The sequence below is a fragment of the Myxocyprinus asiaticus genome, chromosome 5 (assembly GCF_019703515.2).
Source record: "Myxocyprinus asiaticus isolate MX2 ecotype Aquarium Trade chromosome 5, UBuf_Myxa_2, whole genome shotgun sequence".
Taxonomy (NCBI): domain Eukaryota; kingdom Metazoa; phylum Chordata; class Actinopteri; order Cypriniformes; family Catostomidae; genus Myxocyprinus; species Myxocyprinus asiaticus.
Window position 1 is genome coordinate 37,133,192 of NC_059348.1, and position 18,256 is coordinate 37,151,447.

Here is an 18,256-nt window from a genome sequence, read left to right on the forward strand (position 1 = left end):
CACAGAGAGTCTCCCCTTGTCCTGCCATTAACTATATATAAACCCTTTTTCAGAGCTGCAGGATGTGTTTCCCATGTCTGTTTATTGTGTTTTCATAGCTCTGATGTGCTTTAGTAAAGAGCTGATTCTGCTATATATGTGTACTGTTAATATATTTATCTCCAGCTGAACTAATGTAGTCTGGTTTCTTTCCAGGCCTTGCATTCAGATCTCCCATTAACATTACAGAGCCTAGAGACTGAATGATCTCTGACTGTAGTGTAGGTAAGGTGTCCTCATTATAATAGGGGGACTCGTATGGGGGGGGGGGGGGGGGTGTACACTGCACATAGGTAAGTGTCTTCATCTGAACAAATTAGTTCCTCATTAAGTTTCATCCAAATAACTCTCTGTAGTTTGAAGGAGTGTAGGTTTGAGACTCTAAATGGCTCCATGTCTCAAGTAATATAATTATATAAAAACTATATACAATATTTAAAAAATCAAGGTTAGTGCTTTTCTCTCCAAAAGATGAAGAGAACATCTCCTGAATGTTGTAGCATGTTATTTTAAATGAAGACATTGATACATTTTCCATGTATTCTATTTTTATGATTTTGCGACCCAATATTGTTTTGAAATATAGTGAATCAATTAAAATGCATTACAAGATGATGATGATGATAATGATAATAATAATAATAATAATAATAATAATAATAATAAAGGAATAAAGAATATGCTTGACTAAACTCACATTGTAGGTAATTAAGCTAATAAATTGTCACATATAATTTTCAGCATGTTTTTTATCTGGCTGAGGACACTGGTTTCTGAACTACCTCTACCAGCAACAGCAGCGGCATAGCTGTCTGCCGGGATGCTGTGTGACCCTCTCCTCACTGACAGGACTTTTTCTCTGGGGGCTCCTCAGAGCCGCGTCCTTGATGGATTTTACGAACAGTCTCATGCCGTCTCGATGAATGTGCAAGCGGTCATATAGATGTTCATGGGTGATGGTTTGAAATGTGCACATTTGACAATGGTGCACAAACACTAGCTATCTCTGTATTAATTGTGTTAATGATTTTTTGTGGAATGTCTCTGCGAAGGAGAAGGGTAGAGACGATGACCTTAGATCCTGGAAGCTGTTTTAGCGACATCACCCTTCTGGTGCTGAGGTTGTTTGTCCCGGTGTTCTCTCCCATCTCTCTCTCTCTCTCTCTCTCTCTCCATATCTCCAGCTCTCTAATTTCATCTCTCTTACTAAGAGTGGGTGGTATGACCACCATCTTATAGGGCTGTCAATCGATTACAGTGTTTAATCAAATTATTTACATGATATGATGATTAATTAATCGAATTAATCACAATTAATCACATACAGTATCTGCAGAGAAAAGCCCCCAAATAAAAATAATCCAATATATAATGATTAAATTATTATAAATAATTATATTTTAATAATTCTTAATATAAAATATATAATACATATACAAATTTCAGTTTAATGTGACCCAGCTAATTAAAATACATTATTGTGGTAGATGAGTAAAGCATTGATAAAAGGCAATAGAAAAAGTGGCTTTAGAAGGCAATATATTTCCATATATTGAACATAAGTCTATCGTTGCCATGCAGTCCACAGCAATCCTTTTTTTAACTGAACTCATCAATCTGTCCAAGGTATACTTATTATAACACTTTTTCTAAGGATGTGTCTCTTTACACATACATCTGATGGACACCTTTTGAGCATCTCACTTTGGTTGCATTGTGTGGAACTCGAGCTGCGTATGAGTGTCATGTGGTCTGAAGCCCTTATACAATAACTGTAATTTATTGGCTGATGGCACTTAAGCGACGCCTCCAAGGGAGCTCCATTGAGTCAGATTTTCTGTTCTTCAGTACAAAAATCGTCTAAGCCTGTGTTTGTTTCTATCGACTCACTTCGAATTGAGGATTATTTTTTTCCCTTTTGAGTGGCAAACACGTAAGGACATCATTGACACAATGTGAATTTCAGAGCAATTTCAATGTGGCTTTTTCCAAACATTACAAGGGGGATCGACAAGGACAATGGCGCTATGTCGAGACTCGCAATTTCTCACCACGAGGTGTTATCCCCACTTGTTCCAGTTCTACAGCCTCCAGATTTGTATCTCCGTGTTCTGGAGCCATTTGGGATTTTGGCTTTGTGTCTGAGAAGATAGGAGTGCGAATGGACATCGGAATCCTCCTCGTGTTTGTCGCTCTTTCCCTAAGCGAAAGCATGAGCCTCGTCAGACATGCTCTGAGGCCTAGCTCGGCATCCATTTTCTGACGAACAACTCATGCGAGAGACCATGCGGGTCATGAGCTGTCGCCATTAAAATATACTGTATGAGAGAATTCATCGTTGGATAGTAAGGAACCAAATGGGCCCCTTTGTCCCTATTGTCTTTCTGTGTCGAAGTGCTGCTCGCAGCGGAGGGGATCATGCATGGACCGGTGAGTCCGGCCGCAGAACGAGGGGGCTGGAATAAGAGAATATTCCCAACTAAATGATGGCGAACCAACGCACGGAGTGCTTCATCTGTGTCATTATTCTCTTGGGATTCTATCAGGAGATGTGGGGTATTTAAACTCGTTTTTTATTTCTTCTTTCATCTGTTTTGTGGATCACGCGGGTGTTCTGGTGAGAGAAGAGACATGCACTGCTATCTCTGCTCGAAGTTTCGATGGCGGCATGGATGTCGCACTTTTCAGACAGCTGTTGGATCTACACACGATGGTTTTGCAGTCCAACTAAGTGCATCGCCTTAAGGAATGCCTTTGAGTTCAGCGGCTCTGTTTGGACTTTCCCTCGATTTCCGAGTTGGTCAAGGCAATGCTTTTGTTTGCAAGGGTGACAGACAACGGACTTTGTGCCTCCTCCTATGAATCGAGGTTAGCAAACGCTCCCCTCCACATGTATCGCGTCTCACAGACGAGCGTTTGGGGTTCGTATCGGCGTCGTTCAGAGGACCGTACTTCTGACCAGCAGAGGCCCACTAAAGTATTCATTAATGAAGCGGAGTTTACTATCGAGTCAAATTTGGCGTTCTTCACACATTGAATGCTCAAAGGTTTATTCTGTCAGCATCCCTGCTGTAAATGCATTTCAGGGTGCTCATCATTTATGCCTGAATACAATAAAGGCAGAAATATTATTAAATCCCATGCAACCAGCCACAGTAGTAGAGGCGCAAAGCCCTCCTCCGCTGTGCCACTGTTTGTGGGGCAGTCAGCAAAAGTAAGCCAAGCACGGCATCATTTATATGTTATTACATTACATGTCGTGTGTGGCAGCGGGGGCGTGGTCAAGCATCCGTCGAGGGAGAGAGAGAGCGGTAAGGGTGCATAAACCTGAGCCAAATTATGACAAACACCTGTCTTTAATTGTAGTGAGATTGGTGAGAGCAGCATAAAAGGACCATGCCAGCGCCAGTTTGAGAGAGAGAGCCAGATATCGAGAGACCTGCTGAGTAGTTGATGTGTTAATGTGAAGCTAAAGAGTTAATGTAAAGCTAATTAGATACTGTGAAGCTATTGAGTTATTGTGAAGCTATAAGCTCAGAAAGTTGACAATTAAAAAAGCCTTGCCTGAGACTGAAGAAACCCGGTTCCCTGTGTCCTCCTTCCCTCCCTGTGTGAAGCTTTGTTACACTCGTGCCAAAACCTGGGACATGGAACTGAAGGAAGTACGCCCCATGGAGTCCTCGCCACTGGCGGAAGTCCTCAAGTCCCTCACCAGCCTGCACCACTCCCACCAACAGGCCCTGCTTGAGCTCCGTCAGGACCAGGATCGCCGCTTCTATTAGATCCTCAGGGCTCAAGCAGAGGACCGGCGGGCGATCCGAAGCCTCCTCAGCCAGGAGAAAGCCCTGGCTGTGACCCCACACAACACTAGTCCCTTGCATCCGCCCTCACTCATGAAGATTGGCGTGGATGATGACCCCGAAGCCTTCCTCGACCTGTTAGAGCGGACCGCCGAGATCTGGCGTTGGCCGCGTGCTCAGTGGGCGGCCCGGCTTATTCCTTTGTTGTCCAGGGAGGCCCAGCTCGCAGCTCAATAACTGCCAGTGGCTAGTCTCCTGGCCTACGATGTCTTGAGGAAAACCATCCTGCAGCGAGTCCTCTGCCCCCTGGTGGATGGAACGCCCCTCCGCATTTTTACGGCTGGTAGGGAACTCCTCCGCCCCTGGCAGTGGCTCCACTGCTCCAGGCGGCCGGCATTGAGCCCCTCCTCCCCTCACGGACGGCGGCCACTCCTCCGTCCCCCGGCAGATGGCCGCGGCTGGCGAGGACTCCACGACAGCGCATCCCTCCTCCTTCCCGGGCTTCAGCACCAATGTAACACGGTTAAAATGGGAAAGGAGGAGGCAGGAGCCAGCTGAACAGTCAATGTAATATTTTAATAGGAACTTAAACAAAAAGACACAAAAACATAAATGCACACAAGGCAGCTGCAGGTGGCTCTCTCTCTCCCGAACTGCTGCATTCTGCTGCACTTATCCCTCTCCTCGGCTGTTTAGCCCGATTAGGGACCAGGCGTACATAGTCATGGCCCGGCCCCGCCCTCCTCCTTGTCACAACTGCGTTATAAACTCATTTCTACTGTTGCATGGTACAGTAAATACTGTTATATTGCCCAACCCTATCTCTCACCTATACCCTCTGTTTTCAAACTCTCCCTCTCTCTCTTTTCTCTTTCAGCTCATTGGCATTTTCAGCCTTCATTTCTAGAATTTAGGCAATATGATGGACTGTGACTGGCCTGCTCATCTGTCATTTTATCTTTCATGCATAGGTAGCTGTTCTGTATGGGTTATGCCGCTTTAGGGTAGATTAACATTCACACAGACGTCTAAGTGAACAGAATCTGAAGAGAGGAGACAGTGAAGGATTCTCAATTCTCCTTTTGAATCTAAAAAATCTGATAAATTTAAGGTGTGTCTATAACTGTCTAACAATATTACAGGGTGAAACTTGATGTCAAAGCAAATCTAATAAAACCTGATTTTAACAGAATACATTTTTCTCTCTGAGTCCCTTTGTTGTGCTCATGGTTGTGAAATATTCAAAGGGATTGTGCAGAAAAAGGCACGCTTCCAATTGCAATATTTCTATCTGAGCTGTTGTCTCCTAACTAAAGCTATGAACCATAAAAGTCCATACCACATAGAAATTCAGCTATACACTCCAAAAAAAAAAAAAAAAAAAAATCTCCTGTAAATATGTTTAAAGATTCCTAAAACAAGAAAAATACTTAAGAATACTTAAGATGCAAATAAGTGTAAGATCAGATAATATATCTTGAATTAAGTTTATTTTCTTACCGCATTGGCAGATAGTTTTTTCTTGCTTTAAGCATAAAGCTCAATAAATGATTTATTTATTTATTTATTTATTTATTTATTTATTTTATTTTTGCAGTGTAAGGATTTTACTGCTTCTAAAGCTTTGCAAAAAGTTAATTGCATTTTAAAGACTGTTTGTCCAAGGAACATTTGTAGTTTCTAGTTTGTGGTTCATACTGTGTTTGCTTAAGTTACTGTGTGGTACACCATGACAGTGCTCAGTAATATAGATCACATACTTGTTGATTTAACTCTTGACAGATGTCCTCTCAGATTCTTCATGTTCCTTCCTCCTCCAGGATCCAGATTTGTTCTGCTTCAGGGCAGCCAGTTGGACGCATCTGATTGGCTAAATCCAGCTCAGGTGCTGCTGTACTACCAGCAGAATACCAGCGGTCCTTGGGTTAATGATCTGTGTGGCCGTCGCCTCTTGGACCCCTGTGAGCACCAATGTGACCCAGACTCAGGTACAGTCTCCCTATTGTTATTCCTTCAGACAGCTCACATAGAAAGTCTGAGATGACCAATAGCACAAAATACATCTGTTCTCTCTTATTTTTATCTGGCTGAGCAACACCTATTCCAGCTGTACACACCCTATGGCCACCTGCGCTGAAACATCCCAATGTAGTACCAGACCTGTGCTGTGTTCAGGAAAATAATCTTGTCAGAAATTTCCACAATTTATTTGGCTGGTTGTCCATCATTGTCATGTCTACATGTTTTTGTCGCAGTTTAAAAACAAGAAGTGGTTTTTCAACCTTAGAAGACTACAGCAGTTTGCCCCACTTTGATTAGTCTGCATCTGTACCTAATTAATTAAAAAATAATCTCTCATTCCCCCAACTGAAGGAGTGCCCATCCCGCATGCTGTGTAAAATCAATGTTTTCATCAAACTGCAGTTGTAACATAGCTTCATTTAAAGAGCAGGAGGAAGGGGAGAAAGACTTAACTCTGATTCATCTGTCATTTCATTTGCAGATTTCTCTGAAGGTGTCTCTCTTGAGTGAGCACTATTAAGTAATGAATGCTAAATTGAGCGAGAGCTGTGAGGACAGTAATGCTTGGCTATGAATCTTTGTAACACTTTTGTTTAATTTTTTTTATTTTTTTATTATACAGTAGGCTGGGTCATTAGCGGGCAAAACAGGATCAAATGGAATGTCTTACCCAAGGAGAGCTAGAGTTTTCTCAGCAAAAGAATGCATTATGTATATATATATATATATATATATATATATATATATATATATATATATATATATATATATATATATATCGATTAGCTACGACATTAAAATCACAGCGCCAACCCGTATCTCAGAATAGCATTCTAAGATGCTATTCTTCTCACCACAATTGTACAGAGCGTTTATCTGAGTTACTGTAGACTTTGTCAGTTCGAACTAGTCTGGCCATTCTCTGTTGACCTCTCTCATCAACAAGGCATTTCTGTCCACAGAACCGCCGCTCACTGGATTTTGTTTTTGGCACCATCCGGAGTAAATTCTAGAGATTGTTGTACATGAAAATCCCAGGAGATCAGCAGTTACAGAAATACTCAAACCAGCCCATCTGGCACATATACAACAATTATTGATAAAAATAAGATTTACACCATACAATATAGTATAAAAAATAAAAATACAATTTACAATACAATATAAACATACTGTGATACAGTGCAGACAGATTATGGGTGGGGGACATGGGAGGATTCAGTCAAATCTGATAGATTAGAAAACGTCATGGTTACTGGTGTAACCTCCGTTCCCTGATGGAGGGAACGAGACGTTGGTCCCCTAGTGTCACTACATCGACACCAACGTCGAGTGAGTGACAGATAGGGAACTTCTGATGTGCCGAAATATGTGGATGTAAGTGGATCATACAGTTTGTTAAGAGTGTTTTGGTACTCAAAAGTGTTTAAATAGCCTAACAGCCATTGGAAATAAGCAGTTCTTTAGTCTGGATGTTATGGTTGTCAGTGATCTGAGGCATCTGCCTGAAGGGATCAGTTGAAACCAGATATGTGATGGATGAAATGGGAAATGGGTTCTTCATGACCTTATTAGCAGATGATAATTGGATGTACAGCAATTTCACTGATGGGAGATCTGTACCGGTGATCTTTGATGCTTTAGTGACCATACGTTCCAGCTTTATCTTGTTTAGGGAATCAGCGTTGCCATACCACACACAGATGGATAAAGTCAGAATGCTCTCCACAATGGCTGTCATCACATACAGTAGTCACATAGTCATCTGTTTTCCTTAGCCTATACCATACTTTCTTTTCCCACTCACAACACATTTATTTCCCCACGTCTCCATGTTTGCTAACCTTCCTACCCCCGTGCCCTGCTATATTTGAATCGGGCTCCTCACTCGTCTGTTATCAGAGTGTGTTGCTCCTCCTCAGGGTGCAGCTTCATCAGTCCCATGAACCCAAATCATGAGCAGCATGCCTGCGGTATACCCTGACAAGAACGATCAGCCGAACCCATAGTGATTGGAACTGTCTGGGCCATGAGCACTTCTGTGGATGGCTGCACAGAGAATCTGCTGTGCATGCATATATGCTTCAACACAAAGAACAGCACCCATTACAACACTGCACGTCTGTATGGAATCACTATATCGATGTGAGCATGACAATGAGGTCATTCTCTCTTGTCTCTGAAGAGGCTGAATTAGCATCAGCCACTATGATATCTCAAAGAGAGCATTAAACTATAAACATACTGTAATGAATTTGACAAGCAACATATACAACAATTATTGATAAAAACATATCTTGGCTTGTGAACATACTATATACCAAAAATAATATATACAGTGCATATATATATATATATGCACTGTATATATATATATATATATATATATATATATATATATATATATATATATATATTAAGTAATTTTTCAGTGAAAATCTTGATGTTCATTGTATTCATAAGTGCTATGAGATAAGCTTGTCCACAGTGGCTCTCGTGTTCATGCGAGAAGTTGCATTGTTCAGTAGTAAAAACTAGTTTTCCTGTGTTCTCATGTTAACAGTGTGCTGCTGTGAAAGAGCTTCTCTCATGCACAAAAATTTCAGGTTGTGTCTCGTTATTGACCAAAATAACAAAAAGCTTCTGAAATCTTCCCATTATTTTTTTAACTTTGATTATTTTACAGTCATAGCAAAAACTGTAGTGGCATTTTTGTAAAGACTGAGACTGTGGTTATCATGTTAAATGTTTGTAATGACAGAGAGGCAAATCAAATCAAAATCAAATCAAATCCTTTTATTGTCACTCAACCATATACACAAGTGCAGCAGTGGGTGAAAGTCTTGGGTGCAGTTTCAAGCAACATAGCAGTATGACAATTACAATAAACATCTGATTTACACATAACACAGTTTACACATCTTGTTACACAACACAATATACACCTAAAAATGTACAATATACAGTATACACAAAATAAAAAGACTGTATACAATAAAAGCACCCCCCGGTGCTGATGTGTGGTGCAACCAAGGCTTAGTTGGTAAAACCACAGTAATCGTACACAGCTGTCCTTCAGTAGTGACATATTACAATTACTGCTCAGCACCCTTTTATTATCCTATGTATTTATTTCCTGCATTTTCCTTATTGATTATGAGTATTTAAATGTACATTATATCTGATTTCAGGAGAATGTCTCTGTTTTGATGGCTACATGAAAGACCCTGTTCACAAGCATCTATGCATTCGCAATGAGTGGGGCCCAAATCAGGGGTGAGTACCATAAGCATCTTACAATATATAGACACCTATATACCACAGCACTACAGCAATCAGAGATCTATCACCTAGAGAACTGGCATGCTGCTCAGCTGTTGTAAAAATGTCTCAAGTGCTGATAGCCAGCCAGGTGTTATGTGCTGTGGGGAAATTAAATTGGCTTGTTTGAATTAATTAACTTATTGGACTTTTTATTATTATAATTTAATTATTATTATTATTATTATTATTATTATTATTATTATTAGTATTTTTATTTTATTTTTTGCATTATGCTCTTGCTCCGGAATTAGAAAAGTGATAATTGCAGCAAAGCTCTGGATCATTTTAGATTTGTTTAAAAATTATTTACATTTCAGTATACTGATTAAATGCTTGTATTGCCCATTGTAACTCTCAATACATATACAATCAGTACTTAAATGGATTGTTCACCTAAAAATTATTTTTTGTTTTCCTCATTTACTCACCCTCATCTCAACCTGACTTTAATTTCTGTGTGGAACATAAAATAAGATGTTTAGCAGAATGTTGTCAGTCCCCATTAACTTTCATTGTATAGGAAGACAAACTTAATCTCTTTCTACTGTTGTGTTCAAAGGGAGAAATAAAGTTTGGAGCTGCATGACCCTTGAAGTGATTCAAGAAGTAACCATCATTAAAATGATCAAAGACATAATAATTATTTTGACATATTGCTGTGCTCTTGTTTATTTCTTGAACTTTTGTTGAGTCCATCAGATATTTGAGGGAAAATGCATATAAGCTTATTCTCCTCATGATCAAAATCTTAAAAGACTGGTTCATTTACTCACCCTAATGTTGTTCCAAATCTGTGTGACTTTATTTCCTTTCTAGAACACAACAGGAGATGTTAATGTAGACAGAATTTTAGCCTTAGTTTTCCATGCAATAAAAGTGAATGGTGACTGAAGTCAATGAAAGTGAATGGCAACAGGTTTAGAAAAAAAAAAAAAAAAAACATGAGAATGAGTAAATCATGGCAGAATATTAATTTTTGGGTTAACTATCCCTGTTGAGCCATCCTAACTGTATCTGAACAGATGGTATCTTTTAACTGAGGTAAAAATGTGATTATGCATAACCAAACAGATGCTTCTTATGTCAACAAATAGATAAATAAAACACAAACATAAGAGAATGGCACAATATACAACCCCAGTTCCGAAAAAGTTGGGACAGTATGAAAAATGCTAATAAAAAACAAGAAGGAGTGATTTGTAAATGATATTCACCCTTTGCTGTATTGAACGCACTACAACTGTTACATTATAGGATGTTTTTCCTTATGAATTTCATTGTTTTTTGAAAATGTACAGTCATTTCAAATCAGATGATTGCAGCACACTCCAAAAAAGTTGAGACGGGCAATTTAAGACTAATAACAATTTGACGAGTTGAAATAACAAGGCGATGTGAAACAGGAGATGTTAAACAGGTGAGGCAATCGTGTCATATAGGGAGCCTCCAAAAACAGCCTAGTCCTTCAAGAGCAAGTATAATTTGAGACTTGTCAATTTGCCAACAGATGCTTCAGCAAATAATCCAGCACTTTGAGAACTATGATCCCCAAAGACAAATTGGAAGGATTTTGAGCATTTCACCCTCAACAGTGCACAATATAGTTAAAAGGTTAAAGGAATCCGGTCAAATCTCGGTGTATAAAGGGCAAGACGAAAAACATTTCTGAATGCACGTGATCTCTGGTCCCTCAGATGTAACTGTCTTAAAAAATGGCATTTATCTGTAATGGATATTTAATGAGCATATAGGCTTGGGATAACTTTAGTAAACCTTTGTTAGTCAACACCACTCGCCGCTGCATCCACAGATGCAAGTTAAGACTTTACTATGCAAAGCAGAAGCCCTATGTCAACACTGTCCAGAAGCGCTGTTGACTTCTCTGGGCTCAGTCTCATCTTATATGGAAAGTAGAACAGTGGAACTTTTTTTTTTTTTTTTTTTTGAAGAGTACACATTTCAAAAGGTTTTTGAAAAACAAAGCCGTCGTGTTATCCGGGCCAAAGAGGAAAAAGGCCATCCAAGCTGTTATTAGTGTCAGGTCCAAAAGCCAGTGCCTGTATGGGCCAAGGGTGTGTCAGTGCCCATGTCATGGGTAACTCGCACATCTGTGAGAACACCATGAATGCAGACAGATATGTAAAAATTTTGGAGCAACATATACTGCCATCCAGCACCATCTTTTCCAGGGACATCTCTGCATTTTACCAGCAGGACAACTTCAAACCACATACTGCCCTGATTTCAAGTGCATGGCTGTGTAAGCAGAGAGTGTGGGTGCTAGATTGGCCTATCTGCCGTCCTGACCTGTCCTCAATTGAGAATGTGTGGTGCATTATGAAGCACACCATACGGCAACGAAGACCCCGTATAATTGTGCATCTAAAGACCTACATAATGAATGATTGGGGGACAATTCCACTTTCTAAACTTAACTAACTTGTGTCTTCAGTGCCCAAATGCTTAATAAGTGTTATTAGAGGAAATTGTGATGTTTCACAGTGGTAAACACTCGACTTTCCCAACTATTTTTGGAATGTGTTGCAATCATCTGATTTGAAATTAAAGTACATTTTCAAAAAACAATGAAATTCACAAGGAAAAACATCATATGATGTGTAGTTGTAGAGTTTTCAATATAGTAAAGGGTGAATATAATTTACAAATCACTTCTTTTTGTTTTTATTAGCATTTTTCATACTTTTCAGAATTGGGGTTGTACAATGAGTTTGCTTTGAAACCACTCGTTAACAGCCAGAAATAATGAAAGAGTTTGAATGTTAGGAGTACAAGTTTATAATCTTGGAAAGACTTGTATTTAAGATCTTTGAAGTTAATTAGACCCTCCCTGAGGAGATTTTCAAATGCTCATCTGGGTTTCAGACTGTTGCTCTGGAGTGGTTTGATTAAGATGTGGAGGTGAGGAAATCCTTGGCATTTTAATTAGGAGGGAGATGGGAGTGATGATGGTTGGTGAGATGTATCCGATAATTAGAAATCAAATTGGAACAATCAGGAAGATTGCCGTAGGCGAGTGGAATTGCACTGGATGTGCTTGTTCCTTTTGTGCCATGCTGTGAAGGTGTGAACAGTTTTTAATTGAGTCTAACACTTAGCAGGCGAAAGAAAGTCCAGTGCCAAATGTTCTTAAAAGTTTCAAAGTGCCAAAATATTTATCACACTGTTCCCTGCAGGCTAAATGCTTTTTTTTATTTTAAAGAAAATCTTAGGGGTTTTTGAACAAAATGAGGGTAAATAAATGATGACAGAATTTTCATTTTTGGGTAAACTATCCCATTAATATTCAACAAGAATGCCGGAGCTCTGGCTTAAGGCCCCAATATACTTCCAGAGAAGTTCTTATTCTTTCTTCGTTCAGAAGTATAAAGAAGTTCTAAACGGCCAAGCAATGGTATACTGTTTACGAACATTCAGACACCCGCCACACTATTGTGGGAGGCAGTTAGAAGTACATTTAAATATGAGGACGCTCAGTAAAACCTAACAACTGTGACATTAAAATGTGTTATCAATGACTTTATGCCTCATTCTATGAGTAGAATTCACATGAGGTCAGTAAAAAGAAGTTGTTTTAACCACTCGATGATGATTTAAAGTAATATATATGCAAAAGAAAATATTAAATTTGTCTCGTTTATATTATGAATTCATGACACTAATGTGCTAACGCGCCATATGCGGCCATAATATGTACTGGTTAAACTCTTGTTATTGTGATTTATGATGACACTGATACTACTGCAAATATGAGTGTATAAAAGTGTTAATGTGCAGAATAAAGACAAAAGAATGATGATAGAGGCATTTCTTACTTTAGACAGATGTGTGGATGGCTTTCGCTGCAGATGGCACGTGAGTGAATGGGCACTTGAGAGTATTTGTGAAGATATGATTCCTTTAGTAGACTAATTAAACAAAAAAAAAAAAAAAAAAAAAAAAAAACAATAGCATGACATGGTTTTGGAAAATGTCTCTAAGTGAACAATCGTACAGATGTAGGTAAATTTGCACCAGCTCGCTAATACACGCCGATGTGTTCCTGTTGACTGGTTTTGACTGACTGAACAACATAAACAGAATGACGTCACACCCAGTTGTTCTTCGATTTCGTAGGAAGTATATCGAGGCCTTTAGAGGTGGCTAGCACATGTGCTCCAGACAAATTGAGCCTTGGTGCTCAAATAGGAGTTAAGGGTTCAAGTTTTGTTCTGATCCCATTTTTCTCTCTCAACTCTGTGGAACTCTTGCACAGCATGATCAAAGCAGTAGGACAAACGTTAATGTTTAAACAGTAGTAAATTTGGCGTGAAGTGGTGTAACCAGGCTGTGTCTGCTCTTTTGCTTTGAGTAACAGCTTACTTTTAGAGGCATTAGCTCCTTGTCTCTTCTCTTATACCAGAGCGACAGCCCGTCCCCACAGCTGCCTCTCTGCATTAATTTCCATCAGCTCACATTGCTCTTAGAGCTTTAGGTAAATACTCACTTCAAGTCACGCTCACGTCTATATGGAGATGCCACTCTTAGGTCACAGTTGTAACCAACAGCATCTGTTGGAGTAAATTCTGTGATGATCATGTTTCAAACATAATTTTTTTGATGTGGCCAACGAAGGAACTCGCTTTTATAAGGTGGTTATGTTTTCATCATAATGTCATGCAACATTTTAAATGTTGAATGGCTTAGAATGGACTGGACCAGTTTAACAATAAATGAAGAGTCACTAGTGTTATATATATATATATATATATATATATATAAACATGAATTATTTATATTGTTTCTGACTTATTTTCTTTCGGTTTCACAGCCCGTGGCCCTACACAATTTTCCAACGTGGCTTTGACTTGGTAATGGGAGAGCAGCCGTCTGATCGCATTTTCCGGTAAGAAAACAGACAGAACACTTTATTTGTACTGTAAAGCCTGCGAAAGAAGCCTCAGTGTTATTGAAGGATTAGGGACAAAGCTAAAGCATCACAATCTATACCTTGCTATAACATTCCAAATGCATGTGTGTCCTATATATCAGCAATTGTATATATATATTAGTGCTGCAAATCGATTAATACAATTACTTTTTTTTATGGGGGGATTTTCTCACCTTTTCTCCGCAATTTGGAATGTCCAATTCCCAATGCGCTCTAAGTCCTCGTTATGGCATAGTGACTCGCCTCAATCCAGGTGGTGGAGGATGAATCTCAGTTGCCTCTGCATCTGAAACCATCAATCCACGCATCTTATCACGTGGCTTGTTGAGCGCGTTACCACGGAGACCTAGCGCATGTGGAGGCTTCACGATATTCTCCGCGGCATCCACGCACAACTCACCACGCACCCCACTGAGAGCGAGAACCACAATATGGCAACCACGAGAAGGTTAACCCAACGTGACTCTACCCACCCTAGCAACCGGGCCAATTGGTTGATTTGGAAGCCTGACTGGAGTCACTCAGCACACCCTGGATTCGAACTTGCGACTCCAGGTGTGGTAGTCAGCATCTTTACTTGCTGAGCTACCCAGGCCCGATTAATGCAATTACTTAAATTATTTAGATCTTACTCTGATTAATTAATTGCTTTAGCTGCAAATAATCACACATAGCATTACATACATCTTCTTTGCAAAAAAATCCCCCAAATGAACATAATTCAAAGATGTAACATTGAGGCAGAAAGGTAAAGGCATTTTATAGACATTACAAAAAGTGGCTTTAAAAGTCAATTTATTGTTTGTTTGTTTTGTTTTTTTCCATATAATTGAACATAAGACTATCACTGGCCTAACATCCACAGCAATCTATTTTGCTATTGAGTTGCAAATCTGTTCACATACTGTTGGTCACATTCTCGCATTCCATCTGCAATATTTTTGCATTGCTGGTCTTTGTAGGCATGCGTCAGTTGGACATATTTGGCCATTGCATCTTTTATCACTTTTTTTTCTGTGACTTGTTTAGGGATGTCCAGATATCGATACTGGATTTGGAATCGGGTCCGATTCTGCACTCACGCACTTGTGCTCATGCTTGTAAAAATGCTCCGATACCAAAAATGATACCATCTGATGTGCAAATTTCATATTGTAAACATTTAGCACACAAATTAAAATCAAGATATGTCCTAGTGTGATTGTTAAACCACAAAAACTGTGATTTAATGAGATACATATATAGTTTGCATGTGCTATGCACTTCAGATGTGAGCGCTTGTGAATGTGTGGAGCCAGTGTTGTGCTGACGCTGGCTTCTTTAGAGTTCTTTGGCTCTTGTATGGTCAAAACCATCATGAGCATCACACACTCTGTTTGTAGCACATGACAGTAAGCAGAGTGCTAATCCACTTTATAGCGCTAGACACATACAGACTACATATTTATGTAATTAAATACCAGCCTTTTGCGGTTTAATAATCACATTGGGTCACGTAGCGACCTGCTTTTCCAAAAATGAGAAGCTTCCCTCAAAACACTACAGAAACACCTCAAAATAAAAGCTTCCGCCAAAATAAAAGCTGAACTTAAAGGGGAAAAAGTATGACAGAAACATATCACTACTGTATAGTTCCCTATCTGTCACTCACTCGACGTTGTGTCGATGTAGTGACACTAGGGGTCACTCTTGGGAGCCCAAGACACCTCTGGTCTTTGATAAAAGGCCAATGAAAATTGGCGAGTGGTATTTGCATGCCACTCCCCTGGACATACGGGTATAAAAGGAGCTGGTATGCAACCACTCATTCAGATTTTCTCTTCGGAGCCGAACGGTCATGCTCATTGAGCTGAATTCCCACGACTGTTCATTCACCTCTGCTGGATCTGAAGGCGCATTTCAGTGGCTTCTTCCCCCTCTGCACTGGTGCAATGCAGAGAATGCCCCTGGGTGCTTCGGCAGAAATAAAATAGTGTATTTCTCGAAAAGTGTATATTTCTCTAAAAGAGCGGCACACACGGAACGTCTTTTTAAAGATGCGTCTTTCTAAAGATGCTTTTCCGATTGTGTGTTATTCCTGGTTGCGCTCATTATCTCTCGCCTTCTGACGGTCACGATCACTGTCTTTCGTGTCTGGGCACTGCTCACGTGGAGACAGCGTTCGTGGATGGTCATGTTCTCATTGCGAGGACATGTCCATGGCAACGATGTGGTCGCGGCTCGCCTTCGTTAGAAAGCAAGCCACCCCAGAGGCTCCCCGCCTTGGTCCTCTTACCCACGGGAATGAGGCCAGCGCGGCTAGCACTGGGGGCGATTTGGGGACCCCATTCCCCAGCACGCTCGTCTGCCCCGATCGGGCTTCCGGATGAGTCCGCCGGCTCCTCTCACGGCGAGTTCGACCTCTTATTCGGAGCCCGCGAAAGTGATGAGCTCTCGAGCGCAGCATCGGAGAGCGGGCTCGTCCAGTCGGAAGCCTCAGCTGGGCTCCTCCCTTCAGGGACGATTGCCCAGTCACAGGCTGACGTGGAGATGATGACATGCTTTCCCGGGCAGCCGCGAGCGTCGGCTAGAGTGGAACCCTCTGCTCTTCCCTGAACCCTCGCGGCTCAGTGATTGGTTCCTGGGCTCGTGGCGCCGCTCAAAGCCACGCCACGCCCTGCCCCAATTCCTTTCTTCCCGGAAGTGCATGAAGAGCTGACAAGGTCGCGGGATGCACTTTTTACTGCCCGGTCCCGATCTTTTCAGCTTCCCTGCCCTCACTACCCTCGATGGTGGGGTGGCCAAGGGCTATTCGGCAATCCCCCTGTGGATAAAGGTGCTCGTGGTGCCCAAAGCACCCGTCCAAGGCCTGTAGGTTTATGTCGTCTCTGATGGCCAAGGCCTATGGTGCCGCTGGACAAGCCGCCTCCGCCCTACACGCCATGGCTCTCCTGCAAGCCTGCCAAGGCGCTAAAGGAACTGCACGAGGGTAGTTCCGTCCCAGGATTGATGCAGGAATCGCTCTGGCAACCGACCTCGCTCTCCGAGCGATGGAGGTCACGGCGCGGTCTCTCGGGCGGACGATGTCCACATTAGTGGTCCAGGAGCGCCACCTTTGGCTCAACCTGGTTGAGATGGGTGAGGCCGACAGGACACTATTCCTTGCTGCCCCCATCTCCCAGGCTGGCCTATTCGGCGACACTGTCAAGGACTTTGACCAGCAGTTCTTGACGGTGGAGCAGTAGACGGAGGCTAGCCGGCATATCCTGCCCAGGCACGGCTCAAGATCCCGCACCCTGTCTACTCATCGCCAAGGGCGTCCCCCTGTGGTGATCTGCACCGGCTCTACCGCAGCCCGCCCCTTCGGCCCGGCCCCGGCGTGGAGCCCACCGCAGGAAGCAGACGCCACCTGTCTCGCGGCCACCCAGAACCCGTGAAAGGCTTCAAAGCGCCCTTCAGATGGGCGACCCAGGGACAACGAAACCCGCTGCTCTGGAGCTGGTAAGCAGATCTCTCCATCTTTTTGTTACCTTTTGCATTTAATTGCGCTGCATGCCCAAGTGGCTGCAGTACTCAAGAGCTCAGCAAGAGCGGTTTCCTTGTTCCCTGGGTCACGTATCCGGTGAGCACGGCCGTCATCACGACCACCGTCCACCACTCTATTTGGCAGGTTTGGCGCTACAGCGGCGGTCTCCCACCCCTGAGCGCCCAGCTGTGGCACAAATCCGCCCCCGATGTGACAGTCTCCACGGGTCACGAGGACAGGCCTCTTCCTCCCCCATCCCAGGTTGTTCCGGGGGTGGTCACTTGGAGCCAGGTAAGTGCTTCGATGTCCTTAGACTCAGCACGGCCACGACGTGGTGTGGCACCTCGAGCTCTGCCCCGCCGCGAGGCCCCACCTGCCGGTACGTCCAATGACATTGTCCCTTTGGTCCCCCTTGCGCAGAACTTGGACATGTGGCTTGCGCTTTCCAATCCGTCGCGATGGCTGGTCCGGACCGTCTGACTTGGCTACGCGATTCACTTCGCCGGGCGTCCGCCCAGGTTCAGCGGTGTCCACTTCACCTTGGTGAAGGACGAAAACGCTGCTACCTTGCGTGGAGATCGCTACCCTCCTACTGAAGGGCACAATAGAGTTTTACAG

At 42.1% G+C, this 18,256-nt stretch overlaps 1 protein-coding gene across 5 annotated transcripts in view; it reads left to right on the top strand.

Annotated features, from left to right (window-relative positions):
- The window catches only part of LOC127441377 (astrotactin-1-like), a 502,716-nt gene that overhangs the window by 153,112 nt on the left and 331,348 nt on the right, over nucleotides 1-18,256 (top strand). For 4 of the 5 annotated variants that reach the window (XM_051698730.1, XM_051698728.1, XM_051698732.1 and 1 more), the window contains 3 exons: nucleotides 5,660-5,827; nucleotides 9,053-9,137; nucleotides 14,014-14,088. In XM_051698730.1, the coding sequence (XP_051554690.1) occupies nucleotides 5,660-5,827; nucleotides 9,053-9,137; nucleotides 14,014-14,088 (328 nt within the window). The remainder of the gene's footprint in view (nucleotides 1-5,659; nucleotides 5,828-9,052; nucleotides 9,138-14,013; nucleotides 14,089-18,256) is intronic. The other variant, XM_051698731.1, reaches the window with a different exon arrangement.